The sequence below is a fragment of the Zea mays genome, chromosome 9 (genome assembly GCF_902167145.1).
Source record: "Zea mays cultivar B73 chromosome 9, Zm-B73-REFERENCE-NAM-5.0, whole genome shotgun sequence".
Classification (NCBI taxonomy): Eukaryota; Viridiplantae; Streptophyta; class Magnoliopsida; order Poales; family Poaceae; genus Zea; species Zea mays.
Window position 1 is genome coordinate 126,521,013 of NC_050104.1, and position 13,675 is coordinate 126,534,687.

At 50.8% G+C, this 13,675-nt stretch overlaps 1 protein-coding gene across 1 annotated transcript in view; it reads right to left on the reverse strand.

Moving 5' to 3' along the window:
• Window positions 1–303: 303 nt before the first annotated feature.
• Window positions 304–13,675, reverse strand: part of LOC103640265 (acetyl-CoA acetyltransferase, cytosolic 1) — a 29,284-nt gene continuing 15,912 nt past the window's right edge. The window contains exons 8-13 of the mRNA XM_020544169.1: window positions 9,092–9,177; window positions 8,546–8,645; window positions 8,231–8,341; window positions 8,068–8,109; window positions 7,824–7,910; window positions 304–393 (exon numbers count right to left, since the gene is read on the reverse strand). Of these exons, the coding sequence (XP_020399758.1) occupies window positions 304–393; window positions 7,824–7,910; window positions 8,068–8,109; window positions 8,231–8,341; window positions 8,546–8,645; window positions 9,092–9,177 (516 nt within the window). The remainder of the gene's footprint in view (window positions 394–7,823; window positions 7,911–8,067; window positions 8,110–8,230; window positions 8,342–8,545; window positions 8,646–9,091; window positions 9,178–13,675) is intronic.

The following is a 13,675-nucleotide window of genomic DNA, read 5'->3' on the forward strand; positions in this document are numbered from 1 at the left end:
GAATATTCTATGAACTAATACAATGGAAAATAAACATCAACACAAGATTACAAGATCATCACAGGGAGCTGTTGCTAACTACTGAAAAGATTGCACCTGCAATATCAAGCTGCAGCAGTTTGAACAACAGTTATAACAAAGAAAAGATTACTCGAGTAGGTTCAGCTGAATATGCAATCATATTACAAGTTGAAATAGCAACTGATATTGGTTAGCACCTTTTTAATACTTTGTCATGTAGTAAAAGAATCCATTTGAGTTGAGATATATTCAGTGTTTTCAGTCTTACAAGGTCTAGGTTTCTCATGCAAGCTCGACAACAAGAGCTGATGCTCCGCCTCCACCGTTGCAGACACCAGCAACTCCAATCTTGCCACTCTTTGCCCTCAGAACCTGTTAAAAACAAAGGATTATGGGGGGCGAGCACCATCTATTTGATTTCCAAATACGATGACAACATATTATGTCCAAGATTTTTATTAAAGAAAACGAAGAGAAACATAAGGGTAGTAGAGTGTTTTGTAGTTTATATATGGATCAATTTTTGTATGCGCGGTTCTCCCATGTGAGTCCGAGAGAAAAAAACGAGAGACTACCGACCGATGGCAAAAAGTAAAACAAGGGATTGGAACATGTGGCGGCTCTCATAATCTGAGTCAAATATCAATGTGAAATCTACATTTGCAGGTTTATACAAGGTACTATTCGCACATTTAAAATCAATAAGCTAGTGTCTGTGTCACCCGCTTAAATATGGGTCCCATGTTTGGCCAACGGAGGCCTTGGCCAGGCCTCGAACCAGAGAACACAGCCGCCACCGCCCCTGTGGTTCCCTCCGGACCGGGGGAGGGTCTACAATATATGGGGAGTGTGGATAAAATCAGGAAAGTAAAATAGAGAATTGTTTATGAAATAAGAGTGAGTTTGCTTAGAAAATAAGGTTAATTTGCTAAGAAATGAGAAGTTTAAATCTAAAAGGACTCCTCTAGTTTGCTTGAAGAGCAAGTTCTCTAGAGACTATAAATATATGGACCATATAACCTTACAATATTTGGTAGAAACAGAGCGTCAGCTCTTCTCCTTATATTTTTATCGAGGGATCAAGCAAAGTAAATTTGTTGGTTGTCTTATCCATGCTCGTAAGACTCACTTATTAATTAAGTATTTGTCCTAGTTGGTGGCAGGTTGAAGATTGAGGTATTCTTTATATCTTTATTATCGAGTCGGATATTTATGTCCAATGGATTTCTAGCTCAGATGTATGCTATTTGGAGTCAGCTTGATACGCTTGGTCCCTAGTTGTCACCGAATGTTTGCCAGTCTTGCCAGGGTTAGAAGGTTGCTCTTGAGCTTTGACGTACCTACGACTTGACCCAGCTTTGTGACAAGTTTGAGCCTCTTCAGGTCAATTACTCGTTCATCACCCTTGTATTTCTTTTATGGATCTCTTACTAGTGTTTGTAATGAGGAGGCTCTTAGGTACCGTTTGGTTCACATATTTGTAACGTAATGGGTAAGTGATAACGTTAAATAATGTTTGTTTTAGTCCAACCGTAATCAGATACTATACTAAAAATTGATATCGGACTATTCAAACTTGTTACCGACAGTAATCGAGTGTAAACCATTACTATTACCCTTTGCGTTACATTTCGTGAACCAAATAGTACCTTGGCATGTTACTGGCCTGGTATAGTCTTCGCCAGTTTTGGCTGCTCGTTCGTCCTCTCCACCGATGGTGCCTTCTTCACTTGTCCCTTCAAGGCTTCAACACAGGGAGAACGTGGTGGTTTTCATTGTGACCATTGAAATAGAAATGGGGATGTGGAGTCGCATTGTTTCAGGAAGAAAAAGGCTATCACAGGGTACCGGTGGTTCCTGTACTTGAGGGTCTTAGTTTTTGAGGAAACATTCGGTAGTGGCTGTACCGTTTCATTATAGTAGAATAGAAGATTGTGCAGATACAAAAAAAGAGATAGGGGGAGGGCGTATTATAGTTGATTGGATACAAAGGATATGGATTACAGAGTTGTTGCCAAGGCCAACCGAAATGAGCAGATCTCCTCTTGGATTTGTGAGGCCAGCATGTGAAAGACTTGTTCCTTATACTGAAAAACCCTACGACATCGCTCTTTCCAAATATTCCATATAGTGTAGATCATCACTTGCAGTTGATGTGCGTCCCGCGCCGACCGGACCAATGCCTGCCACCAATGCGATATTCCTTGTGGGACTTGTGACGGCAGATTAAGATGGAAACAATTTGCAATTAGTTGCCAGCAACGGAGGGCATAACTGCAAGATGCCATCAAGTGTATATGAGATTCAGGATCATTCTGGCAAAGGGTGCAGGTAAGAACCGCGTGTCCCCCATGCCTGACAATTCTATCCGCAGTAGGTAGTCGACTCTGTAGGAGAAGCTAGAGAAAAATCTTGCATTTACTTGGCACCTTTGCCTTCCAAATCTTCATCCACTTGTGCTTGTTTATGGTACCGAAGAATTGGACTTGATACGCCGAACTAGCCGTGTCGCAATTGGTGTTCCCAAAATTCCATGTGACAGTGTCCTGTTGGTCAGTTAACTGAACAGACCTTACAACAAGCCAAAGGTGAAGGAACTGACGAGCCTGGTCATTAGTAGTAAGACGGTGAAGACCCACCATCCACATGTTCCTTGGAAGAGCATTTTTTACTGAGTGATTCTTCCTCCTTGCAAGCCTGAAGCAGCTAGGGGCTATGTCCATAGGTGTTGTACCATTAATCCACCTATCCTTCCAGAAATTTATCCTTTCCCCATTTCCTAGAGTGAGAACTGTACATGGCCGGAAGAGTGCCATTTCAGCTTCGGTGGCGGCATGAGGTAAAGTGGCCTATGGTTTGCATGTGTCAGCCCATTTATACCAAAGCCATCGAAGCCTGAGTGCTCTGTTGAAGCGAGGCAGATGCTTAACTCCCAGCCCGCCTAATTTTTTTGGTCGACAGACATTGTCCTAGCTCACCAGGTAGTGGCCCCTCATATGATCATCATTGTTCTTGAATAGGAAATTCCTCCTCAAGCGGTCAATTTTCTTGATTGCCCAATTAGACAAATTCACAGAGGTCATCCAGTAAACTGGTATTGCAGATAAAACTGAGTTTACTAGAACTAGTTTCCCTGCCCTGTTCAGTAGTCTCCCCTTCCACCCAGCAAGCTTGTGTGCAATCTTGTCGACCACAAGCTGTTCGGCGGCACGAGTGACTCGACCAAAATGCAGAGGCATACCAAGATAAGTAGCTAGGAAAGAACCCACCGAACCCTGAAACTGTTGGGCCACTGAGTGTAGCACCTGCGGATCTGTCTGTATGCTGAATAAAGTGGATTTTGCCATATTCATGTTTAGGCTCGATGCCTTGCCGAAGTGTATCAGGATTTGTTGTACATTTCTCACATCCGGAGTTGTCGGTTTTAAGAAAAGCCCAACATCATCAGCATAGAGACTAGTGCGAACTACGATATGGTCAGGCTACACTGGTGTAAGCAAATGATGATCAGTGGCAGCATCTAGTAACCGCTGCAATGGGTCCATAGCCAATATGAACAGCATAGGCGACAGGGGGTCACCTTGCCTGAGACCAAAGTGGTGCCTGATTGGTTTGCCCGGTATCCCATTCAGAATAATCTTCGAGGTTGTAGATCCCCAGAGCAAGCACAATAGATCCCTCCATTTTTGCCCAAAGCCCAACCGTTGCATTAGCTCCAGCATAAAGTCGCACCTCACGCTAAGTGGTTTAGATACACAAGAAATGATTTTGCTACACAGATAGAAGTTGCTGGTTCTATGACTCAGCCTTCTTTACCTATAGGTTTTGTTGTTGCTTCTCAGTCTTCCACCAAGGGACCACCTCCACCCTCTACTTCAGGTATTTATCCATGGATTCTAAACTCAGGTGCTTCTTTTCATATGAATCCTCATTGCACCTGTCTTTCATCTATAAGTCCTTCCTCTCACTCTCTCAATTTAGGAACTTATTAATGAATTCTAGACACAGGTGCTTCTTTTCATATGATTCCTCATTGCACATGTCTTTCATCTATGAGTCCTTCCTCTCGCTCTCACTATTCATACCGTTGTTAGCTCTCCCCTATCCATTGTTGGTCAGGGTTCTCAAATGTCAGACTCTTTCCATATTCCTGTTGTTTCGTTTGTTCCTATTTTGACTACACAACTCATGTTCGCTGGTCTAATTACTGACCATGACTGCCGTGTTGTTCTTGATCTTGATTTTTGGTATGTTCAGGACCGACGCACGGGTCACCTAGTTGGTACTGGTCATCGTGATTTTAAGCACCTTTGGGACCTTGACTGACTTCGTCTTTCCTCCGTTGTGTCTGTCGGTCTTGTTGGCTCCGCTTTGGCTATGTCCAATTCGTCTTTTGCTTAATGCCATCATCGTTTGGGTCATATTTGTGGCTCCTGGTTATCCACTTTAATTAGTCATGGTATTTTGGGTTCGCTTTTAGGTGGGCGGGCCTGGTGCAGTGGTAGAGCCTACCGTATGTAACCGGAAGGTCCTGGGTTCGAGCCCCAGCCTCTGCATATTATGCAGGTAAGGCTTGGCGCTTAAAGATACCCTTCCCCAGACCCCGCACAGTGCGGGAAGCCTACGGCACTGGGTACGCCCTACACCCTTTTAGGTCGTGAAACTCTACATCAATATTAGGGTTGTCGGTTAGGAAAGCAGATATAGCTTCCTCACCATTCTAGTGAGTATGTTTCTCAGCGTCCTTTTGATCTTATGGAGGGGGCCATCGAAATTATATCATTTTTATAGATGATTTTTCTCATCGCACTTGGATTTATTTCATGAAACATCGCAGTGGGGATTTATCTATTTATAAGACTTTTGATGCTACAGTTCACTCGTTTTGATACTCCTATTCGTGTCTTTCGTGCCGACTCTGCAAGTGATCTTTCTAATGCTCTTTGTCGAGCCCTTTCTGAGCACGGTACTCTTGTCCAGTTTTTATGTCTTGGTGCTCATGCTCAGAATGGTGTTGCGGAGCGCAAGCATTGTCATTTACTTGAAACTACTCGTTCTCTCATGCATGCATCATTTGTTCTCATTTTTGGGTTGAGGCTATTTCTACTGCCACTTGATTAATATTCAACCTTCCTCGTCATTCAGGGTGGGATTCCTTTTGAGCGTCTTTATGGCAAGGTGCCTAACTACTCATGTCTTCGTCTCTTTGGTTGTGTCTTCTATGTGTTACTCGCACCCCATGAACGTACTAAGTTGACTGCTCAGTCTACTAAGTGTGTTTTTCTAGGGTATAGTGTTGAGCACAAGGGATATCATTGTAATGATCCAGTTGCTCACCAGATGAGGGTCTCTCAGGATGTTGTCTTTTATGAGACTCGTTCTTTTTATTCTCATCCTTCCTCTGTACCATATTAGGAATAGCACATATATACAATATGAGGATCTAAGGTTGTCTTCGGTGGATAGTGTAAAATAGGGGACGAAAAACTACAGATGACACTGTTTGACACTGTTTGCAGAGTGAAAATTGAAATATGGGGATAAGATAGGGGATGTGTCAGGGCCCAAGAGGGCCCGCTATAGCGATGGCGGTACTGTAAGCACGCCCTTAGGTTGGTTAGATAAAGATAATGCTAGTTTGGGATAAGATTAGATCTAGTGCTTAGAGGTCAAGTAACCCTCTCTATATAAGGAGAGGGATTGTATCAATTGAAGGTAAGAAAGAGATTAGAAGGAAATCCCTTCTCTCTTGCCGGCCGTGGGCAAAGCCCTGCGACCGGCCTCCCAAAGCGCCGGGGTCCTGGCCCTAGACCCCAAACCTACAACTCGTATTAAATCCTATCAACCCACTAGATCTTTGATCCATAACAATCTGGTATCGGTGATGTCAGGCCCTCCACCCACCACCACCTCGCCTCCATCGTCCTCTACGCCACCACCAGTCGCCTCAACCCCTGCCCTCGCGTCACCGGCCAGGGCTGACCCTCACCCTATAAGTCGTAGCCCAGGCGGTTGCCGATCTCGGTCGTTCCGTGGCGGCCATCACCGCCTTCCTCTCCACCAATTTTCCACCGCCAGGGTACACGTCCCAAACCACCCTTCCGTCGCCGCAACATGCATTGCCGACGCCACCGGCATCGGTCCCGTCCCCCCTTCCAGGCTCGATTCGCCCACCCAACGCTGCTGCGGCACCATGCCTGCCTATTCATCTGTTGCCCATGCCGCCATAGCCTTCCCCTATTCCATCATACGCCATGGCTATGGGGGGACCCCAGTACACGATGCCTTCGCCGCAAACACAGATTGTGACATCAGGCGCAGTCATCCCTCAGAGATGCCTGTCCCTTTACCTCATCTCCATGCCACCATCACCATCGCCAATTCAATTGTATGCCCTCTCATCAACGATGGAGCCGAAATTCACGATGGCAACGTCTCCTTCACCAACCCTGTTGTTCACCGCCCCATGCCTATGCCGCAACAGCAGCACTGCGATGACGTCTTCTACGGGGGCGTGGATGGCATCCGGGCATCGATGTCGCAGGTACAAGCGGCGGCACGCTGCCACCTAGCGCGCCGGCAAGGACAACACTCCATCTTCAAACGACGGCGCCCAATCGTCTCAGCAACCTTGCAGCAGCTCGCGGAGAGGAAGGCGATTGCGTGGGCGAGTGCCTGCAAGGTGTCAGTGGTGGTGCGGTTGCAGGTTGCGGCGCGTGGCCTCCTACAGCGGTGGTTGCAGGAGGTGCGCCGGCAGATGCTCGAGGCAGCCCTGGTGGCGGTCGACCCCGGCACATAGGGGCGCAACCTCGCCCTGTCGGATGGCCATCAGCAACCGCGTTGACCCGCTGTCTCAAAGCACGAGCATGGTGCGTGTTCCACGGGTGACAAACTCCAACTCTACTGCAGCAGCGGTAGGGAAGGTGCTCCCTCCTTGTCATCGGCAAGGGCGCACTGCTTAGCGCCACCACATTCCGCTACCGGCCGCCACGAGGGCGCCTCCACTAGTCATTGTTGCGGCCTATTTCAGGTGGCCATCCATGTTCTCCCCTTTCGTCCAAATGGCGTCTGTGGGATCCAGGTGGCTGCACATGTGTAGGTCCATGTGCGGAGGGTGTCCGCCTTATCTTAAAGGGTCAAAAATAAAGAGTCGTGGTCTAATTCGGATTCGGAATAATAAAATCAGTCAAGATGTAAAAGGCTTCTTTTTAGGTGTTAGGTTTGTGTCCAGCGGAGTCATCGTTAGACGTTAGCGTCATCGTTAAGTTGCAGCTCGAGGACGACCTGCATATCCAGGAGGGGTGTAGTGTCAGGGCCCAAGAGGGCACTACAATGCCGCTACAGTGACGACGATATTGTAGCACACCCTTAGGTTGGTTAGATAAAAGATAAGGCTAGTTTGAGATAAGATTAGATCTAGTGCTTAGAGGTCAAGTAACCATCTCTATATAAGGAGAGGGATTGTATCAATTGAAGGTAAACAAGAGATTGGAAGGAAATCCCTTCTCTCTTGTCGGTTGTGGGCAAAGCCCTGTGGCCGACCTCCCCAAGCGCCGGGGTCCTAGCCCTAGATCTCAAACCTACCACTCGTATTAAATCCTATCAACCCACCAGATCCTAATACATAACAGGATGAGATAGGGGATCTGCTGGAGATGGCCTAAGGCGAGTATATATACACCGGTTCATGAGGGTAAATATGCACTAAACCCATATAAAATGGGTATACATAGGAATATATAAATATACATATAACATAAACAAAACAGATTGTAAACAAACATCTTAAGACTAGAATTTACACCAAGAAGAGTAACCAAAATGCGAGCACCACTGCACCCAAGAGGATGTCCTAAAGATACAGCTCCACCATGAACATTAGTCTTTTCCTGCACGCACATATACCGTTAGTAGAGAGAATACTATTGTCATGCGATTACATGTTGCTGCTGCATAGCAAATAAAAAAATAGCGAATGCATATGAAAGTGATGTTTTGACTTTTAAAATCCACAAAGAATGGTAGTTTAGTAAAGATGACACTTACTGAAGGAATTCCAAGGAGCTTTTGATTTGCAAGTGCAACAGCCTGTATTTTGATAAGTAAAAAGACATTTCAAAAAAAAATAAGCAATCAAGTAAAACTAACTCTCAATGCATAACAAAAAATCTTAAAAAATATTTAGTGGATAAAAAAACTGAATACATACCGAAAAGGCTTCATTAATCTCATAGAAATCAACATGGGATGACTCTAATCCAGCATTTGTGATAGCCTTTGGTATGGCAAGTGCTGGAGTGGTTGTAAAAAGCTCAGGAGCCTATAGAAATAAGATACATATTTACAAAATAATATTCTAAATTACAAATTCTGGTAGTTGATAAACTCCAATATCTAAAATAGTAACATAAAACTGTTCCACATAAAAATAACTTCCTATATCCTAAAATATTTTTATCACAATGTAAATATCTAGAAGTGCACTCTACTCTTAATGGAGCTAACAACTGTTACTGTGGCTTACTTGAGCTGCATCAGCATATCCTTTGATCCTTGCAAGGACTTGCAGGCCAAGCTCTTGAGCCTTCTGCCCACTCACCAAAGCTAATGCAGCAGCTCCATCACTGAACGATATAAAGCAAATCAGATATAAGTGGTAGCAGAAGGCTAGACAAGCAATAGTAGTTAGTACACTGGACAGTACTGGTCAGCTAAAAATAGACAAGTACGAAGTGAGATGAACAGGGTGTAGGACAACCAAGAAGAAATTAAAAAGAGTTTTACTTTCTTATGCAATAAATCATTTACACCAATTAAGTTGTAATTCTAAAGAAAAAGCTACCATTTAATCATTTATTTAACATAGAGCATACCTAAGCAGTATAAAAGCAAATATAGAAGCAATGAAGTCGACAAATGCATGCATAATATAATATGATAGAATTTAATTATCAACAATGAAATAGCATGTCCTTCAGATCTGTCAGCTAAACAAAATGTTGCAGAAAAACAAGGTCTCAGAAACCCTTTATAGGACAAAAAGGTATCAGAAATAAGTTCAAGCAGCTACCTTATACTAGAAGCATTTCCAGCTGTAACGGTACCACAATTCTCCTTGAAACTTGGGCGAAGTTTCTTTAGCTTTACTGGGTCAAACTAAGAGAGAAAGGAAATAATACAAGTCATAAATTAAACTGCCATATGCATTGATCTTACAATAACTGTTATCAAAGCTCATTATCTAAGGGATGTTGCATACATGCATTTGCAGGAAGCAAGACCAATGAATTAAGTGTCTGCCAGTCTTTTTGCTAGTGTTAGAGTATATGGCCCATGTGGCCCATGTAAAACACTATATAGTTACCCTCTAGGGTTAGCCCTAATAGTTAATGATAACCCTTTAACATGGTATCAAAGCCAGAGGTCTCGAGTTCGAATCCTGGCAGAGGCTTTATTTGTGCCTCCACCCATTCATTTCCACGTTTGCGCCTTTCTCTTTGGCTATGTTTGCGCCTTTCTCTCTGGCTGCACGTGAGTAGGGGTGTTGAAGTGTATAAGTGGATAAACTACCTTCTCCCATCAGCTTAAGCTTTTAGGTTGAACTGGTTAGTACGTCCACTCTAACATGGTATCCAGCTAGGTTTTCTCCCTCCCCTCCTCTCCTCTCCAGCCGCCACCCAGGCTGCCTCCAGGCGCCGCCCCGGCCGCCCCCAGCCCAACGCGCCGCTAGGGCCGCGTGCTCCTACTCTCCAGGCGCCACCCCAGCCCGACGCGCCGCCGGCGCCGCCGCCAGGGCCACGCGCCCCTGTTCCCCAGGCGCGCCCCAGCCCGATGCGCCGCCACCCGCGCGCCCTCACCGGACCCGACCGGCGCCCTGCCAGGCCGCCGAGCTCGACACCCTCTGCAGCGCCGAGCCATGGACGGCGAGCACCACTTCCCTCCCCACTCTTCTTCCTCTTGGGCGCGCGCTGCCGCCCCTGGCGTGCGCGCCGCCGCAGCCGCTGCTCCTCCCGGCCACGCGGGCGCGGGTCTGGCGCCACTGTCGCCGCCGGCGGGGGGCACACGCCCCCCAGCAGCCGCCGCTGCCTCCTCTGCCCCTGGTACGCGGCCCCCAACCACCGCCGCCTCCTCTGCTCTCGGGACAGCGTGGGGGGCAAGGCCTCGTGCCGCCGTTGGGGACCTCACCGCCGCGAGCGCTGCCTCCGCCCTTGCTGCTGTGGCGGGTGCGGTTCCGGTGGGAGTTAACGGTCCGAAGGACCCTCCCCCACCGACCCCCCCCCTCCGTTGGTCGTCGATCCACATCCTATCGTCGACCAGCCGCCTCCTCCACCGGTTGCCCACCCGGGATACACTGTCGCCGCCCTCACCGCTGCCCGCGCGGAGCACGCGGCGCGACAGGCACGTCTGCGGGACGTGACCCTCGTGTGGGAGCGCGAGCGTGAGGCCGCCGACGCTATCGCTGCTCAGATTGCCACGGTGGAACAGCTCCTCGCCTCGCCTGCGGCCCACGACGGCAGGGCCACCTCCTCTGACACCGTGGGCGGCGTGTACGGCGTCCCGCCCGCACCGACCGTCGGAACCGGGCCCCGCACCATCCCCACAATGCTCTGGCATGACCCGACTGACCCACTCGTGGCTCAGCTCCACCTTCAGGCTGGGAGTGTCCAGAACATTCGCCTCATGGTTCCTGTCGTCCTGGAGCCAGAGTCGTCGTCCTACGCACGCTGGCGGGACTTACTCCTCCTTACCCTTCGCCGCTACGCCCTGGATGACCACGTCCTCTGCGACCCTACCGGCATGGCGCCGACTGCCGCATGGGTCCGCCTCGACAGCATCGTGCTCACCTGGATCGTGGGGACGATCTCCATCGACCTCCACAGCCTCCTCCGGAACCTTCCTCACGCTCGGGCTGTTTGGCTAGCCATCGAGGGCCAGTTCCTGGGTAACGCCGAGGCCCGGGCTCTCCGCCTCGACGCGGCCTTCCGCACCTTCGTCCAGGGGGACCTCAGCGTCAGTGAGTACTGCCGCAAGATGCGGACCATGGCGGACTCACTTGGTGATCTCGGCTGCCCCGTGGAGGACCGCATGCTCGTCCTCAACGTCCTCCGTGGCCTCAGCGATCGCTACGCCCACCTCCGGTCGTTGATCATGCGCCAGCGCCCCTTCCCTACCTTCCTCCAGGTCCGTGACGACCTTGCCCTGGAGATCACTCTGGGTGCTCAGGCTGCCTCGATCTCCGGCCCGGTTTCCTCGTCCTCCTCGACAGCTCTGGCGACTATCACCCCGACCCGTCCACCTACTCCGTCACATTCTACCCTTGGCTCTCATCCACCTGGGCCGAGCAGGGGCGGCGGGGGTCGAGGTGGCGGAGGCGGGGGTGGTGGTGGCCGTCGCCGCCGTGGCCACAGTGGTGGTGCCGGCGGTGGTGCCCGTGGCAACGCACCGACGCCGGGACCCCAACAGGGTGCGCCTTGGCCCACTTTCCACCACCCGTGGTCAGGGCGCATCTCCATGTGGTCGTTCCAGGGGCCAGGCCCTGAGGCTCGTCCCCAGGCGGCCCTTGTTCGCTGGTGCGCAGCCGGGGTTCACCTCGCCGCCGGGGTTCGCCTTCGCCTCTCCGTCGCCTTGGACCTCGACGCCTGCCGCTTCGTCGTGGCCCACGCTGGCGTCTGCTCCACCGTCCGGGGTGGTTGGTTGGGACGCGGCCGCGCTGGCTGCCTTCCAGACTCCCACTCTGACTCCGTCAATGGGTCCCGAGTGGATCGCGAACACCGGTGCTACCTACCACACCACTCCCGACCCTGGTATACTCACCTCTGTTCGCCCTCCTTCCTCTCTCCCTTCGTCCATCATGGTGGCGAATGGCTCGTGTCTTCCTGTCACATCTGTGGGTGCCGCCGGCCCTCCCGGCTCTTTTCGCATTCCCGATGTTCTTGTCGCTCCTTTGGTCCACAATCTTCTTTCCATTCGTCGTTTTACTGCTGATAATTCTTGTTCTGTCGAGTTTGACTCTTCTGGTCTTACTGTGAAGGATTCGGCAACTCAGCGCACCCTCCTCAGATGTGACAGCACCGGCCCCCTCTACACCCTTCGGCTTCCGCCCGCCACCTCTTCTTCGTCACCTACCCCTGCTGCTGTGTTTGCTGCCACCACGTCTTCTACCACCTGGCATCGTCGCCTTGGTCACCCCGGATGCGATGCCTTGATGTAGCTTACTCGTAGTGCCACTATCCCATGTACTAGATCACATGATGAGCATCTTTGTCATGCGTGCCAGTTAGGCCGCCATGTTCGTCTTCCTTTTTCTTCTTCTTCCTCGCATGCTACTCATGCATTTGATCTTGTACACTGTGATTTGTGGACTTCACCTATTACCAGTATGTCAGGCTACAAATACTATCTTGTGGTGCTTGATGATTTTTCTCATTATGTGTGGACTTTTCCTTTGCGTGCCAAGTCTGAGGCTTTCCCCGCCCTGCGCCACTTCTTCGTCTGGGTGTCCACTCAGTTCGGCCTCACCATTAAGGCCGTTCAGTGTGACAATGGTCGGGAGTTCGATAACTCCACCTCCCGCGACTTCTTTCTCTCCCACGGGATGCAGTTGCATGTCTTGCCCGTATACCTCCTCCCAGAACGGCAAGGCTGAGCGCATGATCCGCACGACCAACGACACCATCCGCACTCTTCTCCTCCAGGCGCACCTACCGGCACGCTTCTAGGCCGAGGGCCTCCACACCTCTACCTACCTACTCAATCGTCTCCCTTCCACTGTGTGCCCGGCCCCCACTCCTCACCAGACACTTTTCGGTACCCCTCCGCGGTATGACCACTCCGTGTCTTCGGGTGTGCTTGCTACCCGAACACCGCTGTCACTGCTCCTCACAAGCTAGCACCCCGTTCCACCCTCTGTGTGTTTCTCGGGTACTCCCCGGACCACAAGGGCTACCGCTGCTTTGACCTCTCCTCTCGCCGGGTCCTCATCTCTCGCCATGTGGTGTTTGATGAGTCCGTATTTCCCTACTCCTCCACCACCCTCCTCCGACCCTTACCTTGACCTCTTCACTCTTTTTCCGACTAACGCGGTGGTCGAGCCACCTATCCTTCCTCTCTCTGCAGTCCTCGCCTGCCGGTCCTACCGGCCTAGTGCCTTGCCCGGGTCCGGTGGTGTCGTCTACGGTGGTGTCGCCTCTCCGCGGGCCCCGTCTCCGATCGCCCCCGGGTCGAGCGGGGGTGGTGCGACTGCACCACCTGCGGGGCCGTCGGTACCGACTCCTTCGCCCCGCTTCGCCCAGCCGGTGCGCGTCTACCAGCGTCGGCCGCCGCCGCCGGGTTCGCACCTCCACCGCCGCCGTCGCCACCACCGCCGCAGTCCCCACCGGTGATCTCTCCTCCGGCAGCACCGCCGGTGGCCCAGTTCCCGCCAGGGACACCTACACCTCCGCCGCGACAGCCCGCGGCACGTGTCGAGACGCCGGTGTACCACCCGCCGCTCCTTCACCGCGACCCGCGGCACGTCCACCCGATGGTGACGCGACACGCGGCTGGTACCCTGCCGCCTCGAGTCCTGGCGGCCACGACCGGAGACTCGCAGGTTTCTCCGGTACCCTCCTCCGTCCGCACCGCCCTGCTGGACCCCCACTGGCATCGGGTGATG